This window comes from Ambystoma mexicanum, chromosome 14 (genome assembly GCF_040938575.1).
Source record: "Ambystoma mexicanum isolate Mex_15411 chromosome 14, UKY_AmexF1_1, whole genome shotgun sequence".
Lineage (NCBI taxonomy): Eukaryota > Metazoa > Chordata > Amphibia > Caudata > Ambystomatidae > Ambystoma > Ambystoma mexicanum.
The window spans coordinates 608,521,007-608,543,642 of NC_090940.1; the positions used below are offsets into that span (position 1 = coordinate 608,521,007).

At 48.0% G+C, this 22,636-nt stretch overlaps 1 protein-coding gene across 2 annotated transcripts in view; it reads right to left on the bottom strand.

Annotated features, from left to right (window-relative positions):
• Positions 1-22,636, bottom strand: part of TMEM63C (transmembrane protein 63C) — a 398,663-nt gene that overhangs the window by 79,390 nt on the left and 296,637 nt on the right. For both annotated transcript variants that reach the window (XM_069638011.1, XM_069638012.1), the window contains 5 exons: positions 19,246-19,352; positions 9,245-9,331; positions 6,546-6,611; positions 4,800-4,962; positions 2,902-3,007 (listed from right to left, as the gene is read on the bottom strand). In XM_069638011.1, coding sequence (XP_069494112.1) covers positions 2,902-3,007; positions 4,800-4,962; positions 6,546-6,611; positions 9,245-9,331; positions 19,246-19,352 — 529 coding nt within the window. The remainder of the gene's footprint in view (positions 1-2,901; positions 3,008-4,799; positions 4,963-6,545; positions 6,612-9,244; positions 9,332-19,245; positions 19,353-22,636) is intronic.

A 22,636-nucleotide genomic window follows, 5' to 3' on the forward strand; every position in this document is an offset into this window, starting at 1 on the left:
ATGAATGAATTTGAGGAAGTGATCATGAGACCTGTGGGTTGTTCCATATTCCACAAAACTCGCGTGTTTTCACCAGATCCCATGAGGAAAAATACACGAAAGACAACAAGACTAGATAGATTACATAGGCAGAATAGACCGACCCCGCCAGCAGAAGAAACATCAGTAATGACATTTCGAATGAGGGATGAATGTAATAAAGATGCTGTGCCCCCTGCCTATACAGTGGATTACAGCCCCAAAACTGCTCCCCTATGTTTAAAGAAAAAAGGTTCCTATAAAGTAGGACCGTTTAGCAGCTGCCTGAACACAGTGGTTTTAAAGCACGAAATAGAACCCGTGTATGTAGGGGACCCTGTTTACTTTATATGTGGGGAAAAAGCATATCCATGGTTACCTAGAAACTGGGGAGGTACGTGTTACATGGGTCTACTATTCCCAGGAGTGTTTCTCTTAGAAACTGCAGAAGTAGTGAGGCGATTAAAAGGTAGAACCCGAAGATGGAATGATAGCAATGGATGTAGCCAAATCGTTTATACCATTCTTGGCCCAAATAGAAAACTCCTATAACATAAGGAAACTGTCCACAATACTAAAAAATACAATAGATACAACAACGGATATCTGATACAACATGACGTTGGAAGAAAAAGGAATTAGGCTAATGGCACTACAAAACAGAATGGCTCTTGATATAATATTAGTTGATCGTGGGGGAGTTTGCAAACTCGTAAAAACTGCATGCTGTGTGTTTATAGATGATTACTCCCCTACGATATTTAAAGCAATCCGGAAATTACATGTCCTAAGTTCCACACTCTACTGAAGAAGGGGGTTGGGGGATAGGATCCTGGTTTTGGGGACTATTGCGGTCCTGGGGATGGAAGCTAATTTCGATACTAGTGGTGTTACTTGGTATATTCATAACATGTTGCTGTTGCATACAATGCCTACCAATAGTTTGCACTGAGATAACTGAGGGATGTACTAAGGGATGTATGCACATGGTATCGAGAGGAAAACAAATGCATGGCCTAAAAAACAGAGACACTGATGAAACAAAAACAGTAAAACAATTCATGGCTATAGACATTAATGATGAAGATGATGCTTATGATAGCATGAAAGGTTCAGACATAGATACCCCAGACTTAACCTCATCAGCGGAGGATACAATGAATGAATAAGACGTTTGGCATACGGCCAAAAGGAGGGTTTGTCAATCTGGAAAAATGAATACCCTTCATTTGAATGATAGACGTATCTTGATGGCCGAAGGCCAACCGTCTTATGCACAGAATTATAGAAATACAGACTGCTATGCTTGACTAACAAACAGCCATTTTAAACGTTGCAAGAATCGCCATTTTGCTTGTTAACCATTGCTCATTGCTTTCTGTCTAAACTGCTTTGCAGCTTGCAATTCTTGCGAATTCTGCTTACTCTGCTCAACTGTTAACATTGTTGTCTGAATATGAAAGGGCAAGGCCACGGGACTGAGGAGTTCGTTGAAACTCCTCATGAGCAGCCCAGAAAGGAATGCCCAAGCTCCCTCTCTGTAGCCTTGATGGAGAGCTGCAGGGCATTTAATCATTTCACAGCTGCCAGCCAGTCTCGTACTGTGGTAGAATATGTTAGAATAAAGCAGCTAAAAGCTTGAATTATGCTCTTCTTACGGCCCCCCCTTCACAAAACCCTTTAGAGCATGTCGGCTCCCAGGACACGAATAGCACCTCATAGATAGCAAAGCTTGGAATGTGACTCTTCCCCCATGTGCAGCTTGCTTCCAACAACAGAAGCACCGTGTTCTGTTCAACAACTAGAAGATGCCTCCGCACTTTCTAAATTGCACATTGTTACTAGCATAGACATCGAAAGTGTCATAATTGTCATACTCGTCGGAAATGTCCATCATCATCCCGAGTTCAAAGAAACTCAATAAAAGGGGGGTGTTAAACATGTCATAGCTGATTGTATGATATGCATTTTGTATATATGTAACTGATGTATGTAATTCGCTCTCTTGCATCCCTCGAGGTCTAGAGAATACACATAGCGGGGCGTGAGACCACAGTTGGCCAATTGGGACTATTTTGCTTGCAATAAACCCTAGCATTGGGAATTTGAACCTCGTGTCTGGCGCATCCTTTCGTGTATGGTTATTGCCTTGTTTCCATATCGCGAGGGACCCCTATGGGCCCCTTTCAAAAGCCACATACAAACCCACAAACAAACATGACTTTGTTTTACATATATAGATGTGAAGTTACTTGCAAGATAAATCATTTTTTTGATTGGTCAATGGAGGACTATGTGAGCTGTAAAAACAAAGTTTAATCAGACTGTCAGTGGAGGCAGGTGCACGAATCCAAATGTTGGTGTAGTAGACAACTCTTGCCATCTGTGTCACATGGCAGAAAACAGGAAAAGGGCAAAGACATGCATTGACAAAACCCACAGTAGCAGACCTTTCTCATGGTTCGGACTCAAAAGAAGAGAAGATGCACCAACAGCTAACTCCAGTGCAGGTGAAAGACCCCAGCAGCAAAAGCCACAGCAATACCAGCAGTAAACAAAAAATCATAAGTCTCAGAGGAAACAGAATAACAAAGCCATAGCAAACAGCACCAGGAATTTCTTGGTGACTTCCAAGAGAAGAGGCGCTGTCAAGCAAATGTGAATGTGTGGTGTATCTGTGAAAAGAGTAAAGTGCAAAGCACGGGGTGCAGTGTATGGAAGAACAATGGATACATGTGTGACAACAGAATGCAAAGTGTCTGTGTGCTTGTGTGTCAGCACCACATGCAGTGCAGACAAGTGCAGGGTGCAGGAGCAGAGTGGGAATACGCACTGCACCCAGTAATCTTACCCAGGACTCACCTTTTCAGCTCAGGGACTTACCGAAGGGCACAATGATGGGGCAGGTGATGCTGTAGGTTGTGACTACTGCAAAGATGCAAGTTGTCCATGCATATTCCAAGCCGAACTGGAACTCATAGGCCTGGATCTGAAAGACAGTTACGCAGGGTGAGAACAATCTGCTCACACACGACGCAAACCTCTCCTGATCTGGCCCATCCAGAGCTGCACTACACAATGGCTGAACCTCACAAATTATTACACTCCAATAGGATACACCCAGCTTCATTGGGAAGACCCATTTCAGGCTCCTGTGACAGAGTTTTTCCATGCCCCATTGTCTAAACATCACAAATGGAAGCTTGAAATGCAGCCTTTATAGGTGGTTGCGGCCTCCGTTCCAAGCTCGCCGATTGGTTAGAGAGCTGGAAACAGTGGGAAAAGCACTGGAGAAGCGTGGAATGGAGGCTTCTGCATATTCTACACCTTCTGACTGTCTAAAGAGCAGAAGATATGCAATAATGAACATGCGAATTATACATGTGAATGAAGCCGACAAAGGATGGGACTACTTTACTGGGAGAGTGAATGGGTGCAGAAGATACATTCCAAACAGGGATGTGGGTTACATGGGAGCGGGGGCGAGAGGGGTATTATTCCACCTGCTTTTTTCCCTCTTTGGTATCTTGGACTGGTCTAGTGGAGGGCTGAGAAATCACACAAACCACGCATTGATCTACAAACATAGTATCATTGAAGGTTTTTTGAGGAAAGTTTTTTGTTTGGTTACCTCAGTATTATCACAGCTGTTCTGCACTAGTCGGCCCTGTTCACAGGGCAGGTGCCTGCTACCAGACCGGAGATTCAAATTCACATTTGTAGGGTACCCCTTTAGATGGGGCACAGGGTAGAAGGCCAGGTAGGGCTTAACTAGAAGGGGTAGGAAGATTCCATCGCTAGATTTTCCATCGTGGTAGAATTCATCGAATCTTTTCCATCACATTTTGCTGCAAATGTAACTGGGGTGGGTGGGTTAGGGTAATAATGAAGGTAGGTATGGGGGCAATGTGAGGAGTCTCCCCTGCATGCATTTGTGGCAATATTTCCAATATAGGATACATTACTCACTGTAATCGTATTGCTGATGCTTGGATCTACTTAGATTCACATGCTTTGCCTAGGCCGACATCTAGTGGAAGCTGCAGAGTATTACAGTTGTATTTTTTCGAAACTCGGTAAAGGACATCGACAGGGCGTGCCAGTAATACTATCCCTAGTGTCACGTCCACTGTACCCATGGTCCTTCACGAAAATTGATGACTTCTCCCACAATTAAAAATTCTCGTTGGAATCACATAGAAGCGACTAAAAAAGCACACGTCAGCCACAGGAAGAATTTGGGGAATGCAAAAGATATCTCTGGGTGTGAAGCCACTGTACTGCGCAAACAAAGGAATTGGGTAAAATCGGTCCACCTTGTGGCCCTTAATCTGTCTTTTTGAGTGTTCCCATGCAATTCATGGGAAGGGCGACATAGGACCCTGGAGACCATATCTCTCTCTACATCAAGTGTATTATTCATTCAGTCAGAGTCACTTGCCATCCCCCCGCTAACACCATTCTCAACATTCAGGAGAGCCTCCACCCTTTTAGCCAACTACCCCTAAATCCGACCCATCAGAACATACAGTTATGGTTATTAAAAGATGAAGCTATGCCCAAGCAGAGAAACATCTCATGCCAGTGCTTGGCAGAGCAGGCAGACAAGTTTGCCTGCTTCCATACCTCAGTATTTACAATGTTTGGGGTGCATGTTCTAATATTGGGGTTTGGAGCACAGCAGCAGGAGTCATCGGCCACCTCACTTGGGCTCCCCACAGCGAGGGCTTTTACCTATCCCAGATGCTGCCCAAACATGAGGCTACTCTTCTTCTTCTTACCCGCTTGACATGAAGGCGTTCGGGTTCGGACTTGGCAAAGCAGAGTCGTGTGGCATACACAATGAGGCCTGGGATGCGCAGGAGCTCCATGGCGGTCCCAATGAGGCTCGCAGTGATGACGTAGTTCACGAAAAAGGCACCGTTATCCGGGAGAAAGACGCACCTGTCCGGGAAGGAGGCAAACATGGAAGGGAAAGAATTAGCGAGGATATATCTCAGGTTCTCTGTGCATACAGGACTTCTGGATGGAGGACTGTATTTGCAAAGATACAAATCTTTAAAGCTCCCACGGTGTAGTTCTCCAAGGGAAACTGAGATATTGGGGCATACCTCGGGAGGATAGTTCAGGGGCAACGCGCTCGTCTCGAAAGCAAGACGACGCGGAGCAACACAGGTTTGATCCCCGGATTTGCGCTTAGAAACCTTAAGTATTAAGCGTGTTATAAATAACCAATTATTTATACCACTCATAACCTTATTTGCCAGTGACCGAAACAGGACATGAACAAAAACACACAGGCTTTATTTTTGAAGTTTGTCCAAAATTAATTTCTTGAATGCGGACAGAAGGCAATATCTTGTCATCGCAAGTTTTTCGATTATCTCGGCCATTTCCCAGGGTTCTCAGTGTCTGAATGTCTTTTAGACACTAATGCACTTTCGTCACAGTTTCCAGAATGTACCTCCAGGGCCCTTTTCTCCCATTTAATTTTTTACCTAACCCCTTGCTACAGTCATCGCAGCACTGCTAAAGTAGGCGAAGCGGTTCATGACATTTCCCTGCTCAAAATGCTTCGATGGAAAATTAATTTGATATGATAGTTTATTTATAATGCGCCAAATACCCAGAGGTTTCTAAGCGCGGACTGGGGATCGAACCTGTGGTGCTCCATGTCGTCTTGCTTCCAAGGTGAGCATGTTGCCGCTGAGCTATCCTCCCGGGATAAATGCCCGCCTAAGTTCACCCTCAGAGTGGGGTTAATGTGAACAGGGCTCAATCAGAATATCAAGACTAGTTAGTATAATTTAGTTTTCTTAATAGAGAAAGCAAATGGCGGTCTGTGGCTTGTGCCTTATGAGTTCGCGAGAAGTCGGCCATTGTCTTGTGTGCGCTGCTGTTGGATAACGGGCACATCTGGCTGGCACAGGATTCCACAGTCTGCGGGGTAACTTGTCCTAAAGATGGCAGCAGAGAAAATTATCTCAGAGTCTTTTTTCCTTTTTCTGCGTATGGCACAGAATGGTGCTCGTGGCACATTTGGGCGAGGGAGGAGGAGGAAATAGATACAGACAGCACAATGAGAAAACAAATCTAAAGCTCAGTCCTGACTGCTTGCTTGTGTGATCTTAGGCAAATGAACCAGAGGGGATCAGTAAGTATACTAGGCCATACAAGAGCAAAATGGAGACGATTTTTAACAGGGAGACATATGAGATGAACACAAGTATGGGGTCTACTAGAATTAGTAATGTTCCACTACCCTCTGGTGAAAGGAACACCAGAAGAACACCTTAGGCCAAGCTCACACGGTTCAGCAGATGCATGACACTAAGATGCCCTGAACAGGCTGGCATTAAAAGGGATTTAAAGGTACTTAAGTCACCCTGCATATCACTTACGAGTGGTCTAGAACCTGCAGAGAGTTTACACTGACCATCCACATCCCTGGCACAGATTGCAATAGACAGAGCACACCCCCGGGTTAATTAGCCCCCCGGAATGTTGTGCAACAGGGAGTTACTTACTGGAACTTGATGTCCGCTTCATCCAGAAAGTGAATGTCAAACAACCAACGGAAAAAGAGATCCAAGCTGGGGAGGGAAGCAGAGAAAACAAGGTCAGACACCACTCTGAAGCCCCAAGGGTCAAAGGTGAGAGGAGAGGGGGAAGCAGCACCCCCCCCTTAACCACCCTAGTCTAGAATCTCAAGTGTTGGAGCTTCAAGGAAACAGAGCTCCCAGCAAAAGTTTCATAGCACCGTCACGTGGTCCTTTAGCCACACCCGAAGACCACTCTGCGTTTCAATCGAAGCAAATGGTTCTTCATCCACAAACTTCCACTCAGTGTTGCAATCACATCCAAAAACATTGGAGGGCGCAGAAAGGGTGTGTCACGAGGGGCCAAACTCATCCTCATTGCGCCAGGCCCACCCTGCCCTACTGGACTCAGCCTAGCTGTGCTGATACCGGTTCCCGACACACAATGTGGTTGCATGCTTGCATGTGTGAGGCACAAAACATGTGTTAGTCCTTCTTGTGGAACTGTTATTTTTTTTAAATGTACTTATGTCATTTATATAGCGCACATAACCCAAAGGCATCTAGGCGCTTTTGCTTAAGGAGGTTGGTTACAATGGTTGCGTATAGAGGTCATTACAGACGTTGCATAATTATCACGCTGGTTAATAAATTGCAAGTAGCTTACAGGTTACTTACAGAGGTGGGTGCAGTCACTGCATGATTATCTCGCAGGATAATAAATTGCAAGTAGCTTACAGGTTACTTACAGAGGTGGGTGCAGTCACTGCATGATTATCACGCTGGATAATACATTGCAAGTATCTTACAGGTTACTTACAGAGGTGGGTGCAGTCACTGCATGATTATCACGCTGGATAATAAATTGCAAGCATCTTACAGGTTACTTACAGAGGTGGGTGCAGTCACTGCATGATTATCTCGCAGGATAATAAATTGCAAGCAGCTTACAGGTTACTTACAGAGGTGGGTGCAGTCACTGCATGATTATCACGCTGGATAATACATTGCAAGTATCTTACAGGTTACTTACAGAGGTGGGTGCAGTCACTGCATGATTATCACGCTGGATAATAAATTGCAAGCATCTTACAGGTTACTTACAGAGATGGGTGCAGTCACTGCATGATTATCTCGCAGGATAATAAATTGCAAGCAGCTTACAGGTTACTTACAGAGGTGGGTGCAGTCACTGCATGATTATCTCGCAGGATAATAAATTGCAATTATCTTACAGGTTACTTACAGAGGTGGGAGCAGTCACTGCATGATTATCACGCTGGATAATACATTGCAAGTAGCTTACAGGTTACTTACAGAGGTGGGAGCAGTCACTGCATGATTATCTCGCAGGATAATAAATTGCAAGTAGCTTACAGGTTACTTGCAGAGGTGGGTGCAGTCACTGCATGATTATCACGCAGGATAATAAATTGCAAGTAGTTTACAGGTTACTTACAGAGGTGGGTGCAGTCACTGCATGATTATCTCGCAGGATAATAGGTTGCATAGGTAGGTTACATAGCTATTGGTCATTTGAGTAGGAAGTAGGAAACTGACAACCCATAAGTAGCTCACATAAGCATATGTTACAGAAATTACTTCTATTAGTTATCTGCGAAATTGCATACGTTTCAGCCGTTAGTTGCTTGAGATGTATCAGATCTTCGGTTAGTTGTGCTCTTGGGTGAAGAGCCAAGTCTCGAGGCCTTTACAGAAGGACCAGAGGGATGGCTACGCACAACAAGCTGCATGCCTGGGTCAAACAATGACTGCGAGCATGTGACTATGACACAGGCTCTTTGGTAGCCTTCCTGTTTTGAAAGTACTGCAAACCACTGGACAGAATATACAAACAGACTTGACTTTTAGGTTCCCAGCATATATATTCTGCAATGCTTCGAGTACCTCTAACTATGTCTCACCCCTTCCTCCTTGCAGGTCAAAGAATGGAGAACCATTGAATTGGGTCATAACATTACAATCTATTATTGCAATGCTAAGAAGTGGGAGGAATTGGCATAAAGCGCTATATACACACATGGATATTAGTGCTTCAATGAAAGCTGATCATTGTCCAGTGCTTCAACAAAGCAATGTGAACATCGCTTCTCGCTACAATCTAAAAAACATGCAAATGGAGAGGAAATTGTGTATTTTGGTGAGAGGTCTTCAGGTGTTGTAGCCTTATTTCACCAGTATAGTGTTCTTTTATCGATGGGTGAAATTTCGATATTTTTTTTTCTGAGTACATTTTTCCGAAAAACTCAATTTAGGGGGTGGGGGGGTTGGAAAAGTATATATAAGGGGCGGGGCAAGTCAGGGATAGGTCAAAAATAGGGGATGGCGGGCTTGTGGGTGGAACCCCCCCAAAAAACACAAATAAGTCAATTTCGATGAAACATACTTAGAAAAAAACGCATTGAAATTTTACCCATCGATGAAATAACAGAGAATCCTTTCACCAGGGCTTGGGCAAGGGGGCATCCAAAAAGATGCAGGTATGGGGTGCAGGCAAAAACAGCAGGCAAAGGGTGCAGAGAAAGAGCTGCAAGCTTGGATGGATATTCAGGGGGCCCAGGCTTCAGGTAGAGAACCTAACCAGGCAATGCAGGCAAAGTAGCAGCAAGGGGGAGGGGGGGTGCAAGCAGAGGGGCGAATGCAGAGCAGCGCCTGGGGTGCAATACCTTGTGAGGCCTAAAGAGGGCAGTATGATCACCATGAAGACCAGGAAGAAGTAACACTTGTGCATGGTCAGCTGATTCTCGTGAGTCCTGAGAAAAAGACAATCGTTATTGTTGGTGAAAACAGAATGCACAGTCTATATAGATCAAAGACACTTTTTGTTTTGTTTTTGCATTTTTAAAGCGCTCACACAGCCCGGGGGCATAGAGGCGCTGTTACAGGAATTTGTCTTAGTTGCGTATTTGTAAAGCGCTTAATACCCAGAGGTTTCTAAGCGCGGACCCGGGGATCGAACCTGTGTTGCTTTGTGTCGTCTTGTTTCTAAGGCGAGCACGTTGCCACTGAGCTATCCTCCCGGGACATTTGATAAAACGAGGCAGGCCACAGGATTTGGAAAGACACTGGCCTAAAACTCAATTACATTTTTTTTTATTGTGCATTTGGTTAAAAATTGTTAAAATCTTTTACACAGTCAAAAAAGAAAAACATCAATTCATCAAGTTACACAACAATTACACAGCAACAATTACCCAGCAATTTTGTTCTAGTAAAACATTATTATTTCATTTACAAATACAGGAAATAAGCAGATTTTTAAGTTATTAGTTACCTTTTCCTATTTATTTATTTATTTATTTTGGATTTGTAAAGCGCACTGCAGCCCTCTAGGCAACGAGGCGCTATAAGTATACTTAAGGAGGCTTGCTTGTGGGTTACAATAAGCGGCCCAATGTGTGAATCTGAACAACATACAGTTACTTATAAAGTTGAATTACAGAGTACAATGTTCTACAGTACAGGGTGTGTCGAGTACAGATTATGGCATTGGTAGAGGCATAAAGTAGAGAGCAGAAAGGCTCTTTAGACAAAGAGCCTTGTCTTTAGGGCCTTGCGGAAGGCAGCATGGGACTCGATGGATCTAATCTGGTCTGGGAGTTTGTTCCAGAGAGTCACGGCCACAGTTGGGACGCTAGATCCTCCAGCACGCACTCTGCGTGAATGGGGTACTGTGATGCGGTTAGCATATGGCGTTCTTGCAGGTCTGGAGGCTGTTTGTCTGGAGATCCTTTGCGTAAGGTATCTGGGGGCGAGGCCGTGAATACATTTACAACCCTTTCCTTAATAGGTAGCCAGTGTGCCTGTCTTCTGATCGTGGAGATGTCTATAATTCACATTCAGAAGATAAGATTTTTTTAAAAAATTCAAAAGATTGTAATTTCTATGGGTATTTTTCCCTGACACTTTATTACCGAAAAAAGTCATCGAAATTAGGATGGTCCTTATCCTTTCCTCCAACGGTGAGGCCCGCCGCGCCACTGTGTCGAGCTGTGCTCCCAGAAACAGGGTGACTTGCGACTGGACCAGGTGGGATTTTGGAAAGTTGATGGAGAACCCCAGGTCCGTGAGAAGCTGGACGGTCTTTGCAGTGTGTTCCACGGCGAGCTCCCTTGTCCTTGCCCTTATGAGCCAGTCGTCCAGGTAGGGGTAGACGTGGATCCCCTGCAGGCGCAGCCACGCCGCCACCGGTGCTAGGCACTTGGTGAACACCCTGGGCGCCGATTTTAATCCGAACGGGAGGGCCTTGAACTGGTAGGGCCGCCCTTTGACCACAAACCTGAGGAACTTTCGGTGTCTCTTTAGAATAGGGATGTGGAAGTATGCATCCTCCAAGTCCAACGACGACAGGAAATCGCCCTCCTCCAGCTGTCCCAGCACGTGCTGGAGGGTGACCATCCGGAACTTCTGTGCCTTGATGTATTTGTTCATTCGTCGCAGGTTCAGGATGGGACGTCATCCTCCTGTCTTCTTCTTTACGAGGAAGTATATTGAGTAAACTCCGGAGCCCCGAAGCCTCTTTGGAACGAGCTCGATGGCACCTTTCCTGAGCATCGCCCTTACTTCCAACAGCAGTTGAGGGACGTGATTTTCCTTCCTGGCCACGGGAGGAATGCGGGGGCACCTCTTGTGGAACTCGAGGGCGTGCCTCAGGGCCAGGGCATCCAGCACCCAACAGTCGGTGGAGATGGACTCCCACACACCGACGTACTTCGCCAGCCGGCCTCCCACCGGGGTGCTTCGGCGGAGGCCCGACCCGACGGTTGGTTCAATCTTGCTTGGAGGCCACCTTGCCTCCTTGACCACCTTGGCAATGACGGCAGGATCCACCTGACTTGCTGCGTCCCCTGTAGGCCTCCAGCGACGAAGATCTTGCCGCTTGACGGTACGTAGAGGAGCTGCTGCCGGCTCCCTTGGAGGCACCCTGTCTGCCTCCGGAGCTCCGAAAAGGACAGCCGTCGCTGTTGGAGCACATCCAGTGCACGGGCCGTCTCCGTGTCCATCTTGATTGCCTGAAGGGACTCATCAACCGCCTTGCCAAAAAGGTTGTTCCCATCGAAGGGCATGTCCAAAACCTTGGTCTGTACGTCCTGGCGGAAATTCGTCGCCTTGAGCCATCCTCGTTGTCTCAGGCAAACGCCGTTGCCCAGCTGACGGAAACCGTTGTCGGCGATGTCCGTAGCCACCGTATTATAGTGGTCCGAGGCAATCTCACCTTCCTGTAAGATTTCCAGGGCCTCAGCCCTCTTGGCGTCCGGAAGGAAGTCCAACAGAGGGGCGATCTTGAACCACAACTCCCTGTCGTAGCGGGCTACGATGGCCAGGGTGTTGGCCGCCTTGATGGTCGTCGCTGCAGATGAGATGCCCGTCATCCCATCGCATCCAGCTTCCTACCCTCGCCGTCCGGCGGGGAGGTTGAAGTCGAGGCAGATGCCCCCCCCTGCTTTCTTCTTGGCCGCCGCCGAAACGACCGAATCCGGGGTAGGTTGCACCCTAAGGCACAAGGGGGCAGCGTCTGGGACCCGGTACTGCTTCTTGTACCGGTCCCTCTTCGCAGGAGCCGTGGCAGGGTTCTTGAGGATGGCGAGCCCCTCATCCAGATGTCATCAAGAAGCGGTACGGCAAGGACCGTCTTCCTTTTAGCCTCCCGCCGTTGGTAAAGGAACCCTTCCTTCTTTTCTTCGGGGCAGAGCTGGCAGAGCTCGGATGCCCTGGAAATCATAGCATGGAAGGATCCAATCTCGTCGGGCGGGGACGCCCGGGCAGGGGGCGACGGGGGACATACCCGTCGTAGTCGTGTCCATGCCTGTCTCATCCCCGTGGGTAGTGGACCGGGGGGAAGGCAGAGAAGGCCGCAGAGGCGGGAGAGGAGGCCTAGGATGCGTCCTCCTCCTCTTAAGTGGTGGGCTCTCTGAAGGTTCTGGCTCCGGTTCCCCCGTCAGGTCTGGCTCAGGTACCTCCGTCAGGGGAAGGGGCAACCTAGTCCTCATCTCCGAGCATAAGGACTGGATGGCTGGCAAAATGGCCTCGTCTGTGTCACCATCGCCCTAGTCGTTGCCCTCGTCGGGATCCCTCCCGATGGGCTGGGCCTCCTCCACGGCTTGGATGAGCTCCTGTCCGTATCCACGATGGCCACCAGCCCCCCCCCTTTCCAACGAGGACTTTGTGGGGGTCTTCTTGATTGGCCTGAAAGACGACTCCCTCTGCGGTGGCAGGGAGACTCTGGTACCTGAGGGCGCCTCCACTGGTGTAGCCTCCACAGGCTGAGCCAGGGCCACGGCGACATCCTCGATCAAGGTCTTAGCAGGGTGAATTAAGGCTAACGTCACCTTCTGTACGCCTGGGGCCTTCACCTTGAGGGGAGGGTCCGAGCCTCGCTCCCCCTCTGCCGAAATCTTCGCGATTGACCGGGGCCTCTCCAGAAGCTTCGCCGGGTTCTCGGACCTCCTCTTACCTGAGCCAGAGCGTTGGCTTGTGGTCGATGGCGCCGGGGAGGATGCGCCCTGCCTGGCAGCCAAGGAGCCCGACCGTTCGGCGCTCCCGGTGCCCGTGGACTCGCGGTGCTTAGCCTTTTGTTGGGCCCCCGTCGCCGGGGCACCCTCACAGGACTTAGAACACCGCTCTGACTTTTTCTTCTTCTCGCCTGGCGGGCTCTTACCATCCAGCCAGTTGGCTAGACGGAGGTGGCGATCCTTCATGGTCCGCTCCGACACGTTCCCACAAAACACGCAGTCCTTTTCCTTGTGCGTCTTGTCCTCATGGAGACAGTAGAGGCATAACGAATGCTCGTCCTCCTTGAAAACGTTCTGAAGCTGGCATCCAGGGCAGGTCCTGAACAGCATCCCGGGTGTTGAGCTCCCTTTCTCCTGGGCCATGTCCGGGGTAGGCCTCGGAACTTCTGGAATCCTCCAAAAGCGTAACTCGAGGAAATCTTAACCCTTGAGGAGCGTAGAAACTCCGAAACGGATCCCTGTTGATCGGAAGTAGAAACGGTGGCGCTTTAAGCTCTATTTGACTGAAAAAATTAGAAAAATCTCCTGAAAAAAGTGCGAAAACGCAGCAAAAGCTCGAGAGCTAGAGCATGAGGACTCCCAACACTTGAACGTGCGGTAAAAATCTGAGGATGGCTGCCAGGGGCGGGGTTTAGGGAGAGGGCGGTCATTGGCTGGGGGCAGTATGACCCAGAGACCAGTGATTGGTTACTACTGAGAAAGACAGATCAGAAACGAAACTGATACTGATTTTTTCTATACCGAGGATTCCCGGCCTGACGACGGGGAATATTCATGAGCATGTGAATCCATGCCAGACCCCATGCTGGAGAATGCTATAGCATTAAACGACACTGCCCTAAAACTCAATTGAGCCCAAGCCAGCCATTTGGCCCGGGTCAGTGCAAAATCTTGCTTGGCTTAACCCAGCTCTATGTAAGAGAGAGGAGGCAGAAAAGGGAGAATGGTAGGGGAGCAAATACCAAAGAAGTGAGAGGGAAAAAAACCACAGGGCTGAAAAGGAGCGATTTGGAGAAAAAGAATGAGATAGAAGAGTGAGGGAGATGGCGATGGAGCTACTAAGCACCGCACAGCACTAAAAGGTAAAAGTGGAAAGAAGTGAGATGTCGATGGAAAAAGAGAAAGAGGAGCTGATGGAAATAAAGAAGAAATAGTAACCGTGATAAAGACGCGAGGAGAGGTGGGAGAGAAACCGAGTGGGCTGAATAGAGAGCTAGAGCGAGAGTTAAATAGTTACGGGGAAAGACTGTGCTCCAACATGAGGAAGCACCAGTTTTACTGAGCAATACATTATTCAATTGGACAAAGAGGAAGCCAGATACTGCTCTCAAACTGAGGACTAGGACTTCCGCGGAAAGAGTCTGAAACAAGAGACACCGCGGCCAAGAGATCCCACCCCATTACTAAAAGGTCATAATGCTAAATACAAAATAGAAGCTGCCCTGAAGGTGAAATTAGCAATAAAGGAAGAATGCCAACATAGAAACAGAACATATCTCCTAGTGTGCATTCGATGGCTGCCATATTGCCAGTTGGCCTTACACGCTCGGATATCTGGGTAGGGCAGGGGTTATGGATTTTTGGATAGCACTTTTAAGATTCTAGGAAGGGTTTTTCAGGGGTGGCAGGGGGAATGGAAAGTTCTGTGCTATGGAGAATAGATCCACTCCTGCACATCCCAGCTCTACAAGTCAACTATTTTCTCTATGTTTATTATTCATTTTCAGACCCGTGCTTATTGTGGGGGTGGAGCTTGGGGTGTGAAGCAGAAATGGGACTAAGGAATAGGAGTGGAAATGATGCGGTGGCAGGTAGGGCACACTGCTAGACGGTCCCCTTTTCTTCATACTAAAGGCAACAGTTTAAGAATTGGGCTGAGGATTCCCACATCCCTAGTCACCATGGAACACAGCACTTGCAGTGATCAGCACTTAGTAAAAAGTGCTCTGCTCGGTTTTGTCTTTTTATGTTTGTTTTGCAATGAAGCACTGGGCACCTGGCTACTCTCTGAATTTGGGCCCAGATCCCTGCCCACCCAACTGCATACCCGAACTACCTCCAGGCAACCCCTGCACTTGGGTCTGTATCTGCAACCCTAGAGTCCCCTTACCTGCACTTATATTAGACACCCATTGTCTGTGCTTAATTCTTGCACTTGCCACCTGCTGGCCGCACTACCTGTTGTTGCTTTGATCACATGTTCAGTACTTTCCACTCCTCTCCTGCCCCTTGCACTTTCCCCCTTCCCGCTCCTCTGCACTTGCATGTTCTCAATGTCATTGGGCCTAGTAAGATCGTTGTTTTGTCCTCCCATGTATCCCTCCCTTGCCTCGTCGCACCTTGAAACGCTTGTCTATGGGCGCGCTATAAATAAAATATAATATATCAAGCATTAAAGTATGATTCAAAAGATAGATTGCTGCAGGCATCACTGGGTGAGGACGTGGTAGTGGCTATAGTCCTACTAGTGTGGTTTGAATTTGCATTTTTTTTTAAAGCGCTCACACGGCTCGGGGGCATCGAGGCGCTGTTACAGGAATATGTCTCTTAGTTGCTTATTTATAACATGCTTAATACCCGGAGGTTTCTAAGCACGGACCTGGGGATCGAACCTGTGTTCCGTGCCATCTGTGGTTGTTGTGCGATTACATGCAGGAGTGCCTAAACAAGTGAAACAATGACTTCAGGCAGTTTATCGTATCATGCAACTTCTTTGATTGTTTCTTTCAGTCCAGATAGTAGTAGTGTGCACCCCGAGGCCTGCGGGCATGTGGCGCTCTACAAGAAGTAAAGTAAAGTAGCTGGCAGAGCAAAGCAAGCCATGGGGTCCTGAGGAGGCAGACTCGGAAAAGCCTGCTCGAGAGAGCTGGAGCTCTCCCAGTACATGGAGATATCGCAGAGCTCTGGGTCTCCAGAGGGAATGTCCGAAGAGGAGGGCTCCCCGAGAAGGCAACCCAACTAGATGGCAGCATGAGCAAGCATGGCACTATACCCCTAGGCAGAGTGAGCTGGCACTACATCTGTGCGGCTTCACTGATGGGGCACTGGGCACTATATGTCCAAAAGTTTCAAAGAAGAAAGGTGGGCCCATAAGAGGGTATGGTGCTGTAACCTGGGAACTGAGGAGGGCAATTAGACAGAGAGACCAGTATCTCTGCCAGACAGGGGAGGGAGGATAGCTCAGGGGCAACGCGTTTGTCTTGGAAGCAAGACAATGCAGAAACAGATCACGCGTGATCTGGTTGCTTTATCTCGGCACACATTTGCAACCATTGCAGCTACACTATCAAAGACACCCTTTGCTACTGATGAGGTGCAACAATCCAGGTTACAGGCTGTCAATTGGGATTCGAAGGTCAGCAACAGAAACTATCTAAGGGCCACTTCGACGTGAGACGCCTCCTAGCGGAGAGCGACCGGGCCATTAATAACTGGCAGGAGCGCATCAGTGTGATCTCAACTAGTCTGCAGGACGATATGGCGGACCCTGACTGGAAAGGGTAAAGGCTCCATTACCCTCAGTGTCAGTGAAGGGGGCTGGTAATGCTGCCCACACGTTTAAATGAGGAACACACTGTTGAGGCCTTCCGTTTTATAGAAGGGAGTTTCTACTGCTTTCGAGGACAGGAAAGCCACTTCTGCCCTTGGGGTAAGGAAGGATAGAGATACTATTACCCTCAGATTGTGAATGAGGAAGTCACTCCATGAACACTTTACCTTAGCTACCATTAATGACATAGAAAGATACAAGTTCCCCTCAGTGTGAGTGAAGGAGAGACTCTTTACCACCCTTAGCATTAGCAAAGAAGATACAAGTTCCCCTCAGTGTGAGGGAAGGAGTGGTACTTCGTCGTCCTTAGCATTCGTGAAGGACAGATAAAGTTGCCCTCAGTGTGAGTGAAGGAGAGACTCTTTACCACCCTTAGCATTAGCAAAGAAGATACAAGTTCCCCTCAGTGTGAGGGAAGGAGAGGTACTTCGTCGTCCTTAGCATTCGTGAAGGACAGATAAAGTTGCCCTCAGTGTGAGTGAAGGAGAGACTCTTTACCACCCTTAGCATTAGCAAAGAAGATACAAGTTCCCCTCAGTGTGAGGGAAGGAGTGGTACTTCGTCGTCCTTAGCATTCGTGAAGGACAGATAAAGTTGCCCTCAGTGTGAGTGGAGAGTCCCTTCACCACCCTTAGCATTAGCAAAGAAGATACAAGTTCCCCCTCAGTGTGAGTGAAGGAGAGGTCCTTCATTGTCCTTAGCATTAGTGAAGGACAGATAAAGTTCCCCTCAGTGTGAGTGAAGGAGAGAATCTTTACCACCCTTGGCATTAGCAAAGAAGATAAAGTTGCCCTCAGTGTGAGTGCAGGAGAGGTCCTTCACTGCCCTTAGCATTAGTGAAGGACAGATAAAGTTGCCCTCAGTGTGAGTGCAGGAGAGGTCCTTCACTGCCCTTAGCATTAGTGAATGACAGGTAAAGTTGCCCTCAGTGTGAGTGAAGCAGAGACTCTTTACCACCCTCAGTGTTAGTTGAGAAGAGGCTACTGCCTTTGATGTGAGTGACCAAAAGAGCCGCTACTGCCTTCAGTTCTAGGGAGGCAATGGACCACTGCTGCCCTCCGCGCCATAAAAGGAGCGAATCACAACGTCCCTCAATGTTCGGTGAGGCACAGTTACCCTCGATGCAAGGGAAAGTGGCACGTGATAATGTCATTATTGTTAGTGGAGGAGAGAAGAAGACCTGCTGCCCTCTGTGTCACTATTACTGCCCCGAGGGTAATGATGGTGGAGGATAGAGCATAGCCACACGTTTAGACTGTTTTAAAAAAATATATATTTATTTATACATTTTTAACAACATCATAACAAGTAATAAGTTATTACTTATTATTATTAATTAGCAATTAGGTGAATTACAATGCAGAGTCCATGAAATGAAATTAAACCACAAAATTGAACAAAATTAACTCACAGTAACATAATTAGAAAAATAATACAATGAGCTAGATACATTATTCAAGGAAAATAAAGAGACAAAGAACGAAAAAGAAAAGAGAAAATAAAAATAAAATAAAAGACATAGAAAGAATAATGATGCACCATCACCTATGCCACCCAGAGCTTAGCAGCAGGCAAGTTAAGAAACCACCCGTGAAGCGCATTACAGGTTGACCTCACCTCTTCATACAGATCTGTGCAGTCCTTATCTTTGTAGAACACTTTCTCACATTTAGACAGCACCACTAAGTCTTTTATACCAGCATCTACCCAAGGCTTTGCCCTCGTTTCCACGCCTTTAACATTAGGTTTTGCCCAACCGCCAGTGCTCTGACCGGGCACATTTGCCAACAACAGGCCTGGCTGTCTTGCCCAAGACCGGCCACTGTATCGGGCCGCTCGCTAGCTACCTCTCATTATCCTGCCCACGGCCTAACTCTGAGTGCACATATGTAATTAGCTGTTCCTTTAATATGAATCTGTATATCATTTTGTACATTTTGTAAATGTTACCTTGCCTTTTGTACTGCGTACTTTCTTGCTATGCTTATACTATGTTGTAACCTAAGTGATGCGCCCGGAATGCCCTCGGGCCTGGTGCGCTATATAAATAAAATAAAAATACACAAAAAAAATACAAAAACAATAAGCAGCACCCTTCCCACAACTACTCAGACACAATATTGTATGTTTCGGGCATCTTGAAACACCCGCACCTACAACCAGCTCCATGCGATCCAAAACCTCCTTCCAAAACACCTCCATTCCAGTGCAGTTCCACAACATGTGCAATAATGTTCCACCCGGTCTGTCACAACCCCAACAATTATTATCCTGCTGAAGCCCTAAAGAGTACATTTTATCCAAAGTTCATTATAACCGGCCCAAAATCTTCTGCCTCACAAGTCGCAAATTCAGATGGAAGGTCAGTATGACAGCTTCTTTAATTGCTCCTTCCCATTCAATATCCGACACAATACATCCTAATTCTGCAGACCACTCAGAACGCGAATGATCCCGGCCAACCGAAACCTTTGTCTCAAACGGCATAAGTCGAAGAAAAGTCGGCACCATTCGCGGTGGGTTCTCAAAAGGTTTGAAAAGCTCAGGCCTATCCCCAGAGCACTCAATTCAAGTCTTAAACGAGGAATAGTAAAGTGAGAATTACCTGGTCCAGTGGGACTCTAAGAAGGCGGAATAGTACACCACAAATGGCAGGAACACGGAAAAGGACCAGAGTAGAAACGTCGGGAAAAACTGAGTCACTATGGGGTTCTGAGGAAAAGAACGAGAAACATGTGAGTGAGGGGTCCTGGGCAACTTCCGGGCAGAGGATACCATACAAAGAGCCAGGTACAATAAACAAAGCATCATGGAGAGAGACAGGTAAAGTAGACAGCATACCAGGTGTAGAGCCAGGTACAGTAGACAGCACATCATGGAGAGAGCCAGGTACAGTAGACAGCATACCAGGTGTAGAGTTAGGTACAGTAGACAGCATATAATGGACAGAGCCGGGTACAGTAGACAGCTCATCATAGGTAGAGCCATGTACAGTATACAGCATACCATGCATAGAACCATGCACAGTGAACAGCACATCATGGGTGGAGCCAGGTACAGTAGACAGTACACCATGGGTGGAGCCAGGTAAAGTAGACATCACATCACGGGTAGAGCCAGGTACAGTGAACAGCACATCATGGGTGGGGTCAGGTAAAGTGGACAGCATATCATGCATAGAACCATGCACAGTGGACAGCACATCATGGGTAGAGCCAGGTACAATACTCAGCTCATCATAGGTGGAGGCAGGTACAGTACACAGCATATCGTGGACAGAGCTGGGTACAGTAGACAGCACATCATGGAGAGAGCCAGGTAGACCTTTAAAAATCGAGGATCAGACACTCTGTGGCAAAGCCCTCGCAGGCCAAGGCTGCAGTGTTGTGCGATGCAGGTGCACAGGAGACGCTGCCTGTTGGCACGTAATACATTGCGCCTACGTCCACACATCTAAACCTTTAAAAAACGAGGATCGGACCCTCTGCGGAAAAGCCCTCGCAGGACAAAGCCACAGTTTTATGCACCGCAGGTGTTTGGTGACAACGGGGTTGGAACGAAGATTGCGAGCATGCAGCGCAGCCGTCGACCTTCAGCGACCAAAAGGTAAAAAAGGTGCGGGAAGTGGGAGCAGCCACTACTGCGCTCTACTAAACTCTCCGCCCTTTGCGCGTTCTTCCACCTAATCGTCTAAATTACCGTTCTCGGTCTATGCAAAATCCTAGGCTCTCTCCCCGCTTAGTGGTTCGCCATACTTAGTATTTTTGTCCCTTCTCTAGGTCCCCTTTCATCTGTGTTCTGTAATACTGTGAACTGTGTCCCATCAGCTCCTCTCCCACTATGCAGTTTCCCACCCCTCTGGGGGTACCGTTGTACTATTGTGTCACCTGTTCTGCTCCTCCTGTGTGTTCCCTTCTATGCGAACCCTGCCACCCCTCCTCCACGCAGCACTGAGCTGTGCACCTTGCCTTCTCTCTTTTGCTCCCTCTTCCTACTTTCCTCTGTGCACCCTCTATGGTGCTTTCCGTCTCCCCCCCCCCCCATCTTCTCTAACTGCTATTCCATCTCCTATCCTATCCCCTCACTAAGTCTGGAAGAAAGACGTTCAAGAGGGACATCCTGGTTTCCAACCCAGGCCTCCCTATCACTGATACCTACATCAGTGCTTCCTCCAGACAAACTCTCACCAACATCCTCTTTGTTGTTCCCTCATCAGACCTATGGACCCTTCATATGGTCTTGGCTCTCTTCCCCATCTCTTCCTCTCCCATCAATGGAGGCACTTGGTGGGGGGTACTCTTGCCCTCCTTCATTCCTCTAAGACCATCATTAATGTCATGAATGGCACCGTCGTGGTCCAGAGCTCTCAGCCCAATCTCCTCCCTTTCGATCGGTGTCTCCTGCATCTTATCAACTTCCTCCCTGCCCCTGCTACACCTACTAGCACCTCTCTGGCTCCTCTGCCTTCTTCTTCCGCCGCCTCCCTGGCACCTTCCCCCTCCTCTCCGGCTACTATGTCACGTCGCGCTACAATTCCGCCCACTCAGGGGCCTCGCTACCACTTCCTTTAGGTGTACCTCAAGCCCATAGCCCACCCCGGAAGTCTTTCAAATGTGGCAACGTGCTCCACGTCACTACTCTCAACTCTTGCTCTGCTGTCAAACACTCCTCTGACATCTGTCACTTCCTCGAACAACTGGACCTGGATGTCCTCCTCACTCTCACCAAGACATGGTTCACAGCCTGCTCTGTCACAAGTTTTGACACTCTCCTCCCTGATGGCTACAAGCTCTTCTCCGAGCCCAGAACCAATCGCCCTGGAGGTGGAGTAGCTCTGATCTTTCCACTGTGGGTCCCTGCTGCTATCATTTGTACGCAGGCCTACTGCTCCTTTGAATGCCTGGTCTGCAGGCTCTCGATCTCTCCTGTCCTCTCTCTGACTGTGACCACCATCTACAGGCCACTGGGCCAGGGTACCCTTTTCCTCTCGGAGGGGGATGAATACTCCTCCTTTCTCCTTTCCACTACCTCTAAACTCCTCCTCCTCAGAGACCTCAACATCCACCTGGATGCTTCTAATCCCTCCTCTGGGCTCTTCCGCAACCTCTGACACTCTCTCTCCGTTCTACCTTCTTGTCCGACATACTCCGCCGGACACACCTTGGATGTTCTCATCTCCTCAGACATCCCCCTCTCTAACCCTCTCACCACTCTCTTGGACTGGCCACTTTCTTCTTTCCTGTGACCTGAAATTCTCTATCCCTCAGGCAAAGCCTTCGATCCATGAAGCGTGCATCAATGGATGCTTTTGCCGACACAGCCCTCTCAAACCTGTACCTTTCTATCTCCAACACAATTGACATCTTTGCCCCTGTCATGAGCATCCATCTGAAGCCTACCTCCAACTGCAACTCTTGGTATGACTCCGACCTCGCCGCCCTGAAAACGCAAGTGCAGGTTGGTTGAGAGGAAGTGGAGGGCTTCGGCCCATCCTCTGACAAACTGGCCTGTCACCTGCTCCAAAGGCTATACAGAATCTCTGTCATGACCAAGAAGAGAGTCAACATCCAAGCCTGAGTCTCTGTGGCCTCTAACAACACAGTTCAACTCTTTGAAATCTTCAAGGATCTGGCCAACCCTTCTGCAGTCTCCACCTCTCCTGTTCCCACCCAGGCACTCTGTACTGCTCTGGCTTCTCACTTCACCACTAAAACTCAGGACATCCTGTCCATGCTCTCCCTCCTCTCCCTCTACCTCTCTCAACCCGTCTCTGGCCGCTTCTCCATCTTTCTCCTCTTTCTCTCTGATAACACCTGCGATGTTTCCAGACAAGTCCGATCTATGAAAGTGCTGTCCAAACAGGTGCTTCTCTGCTCCTCCAGAACCATCAAGGACCACATTGTCACCATTACTCCAGCCTTGGCTGATTTCTGCAATCACGCTTTTGCCACTGGATCTTTCCCCTCTCTCCTCAAGCACTCCCTTGTGCACCCCCT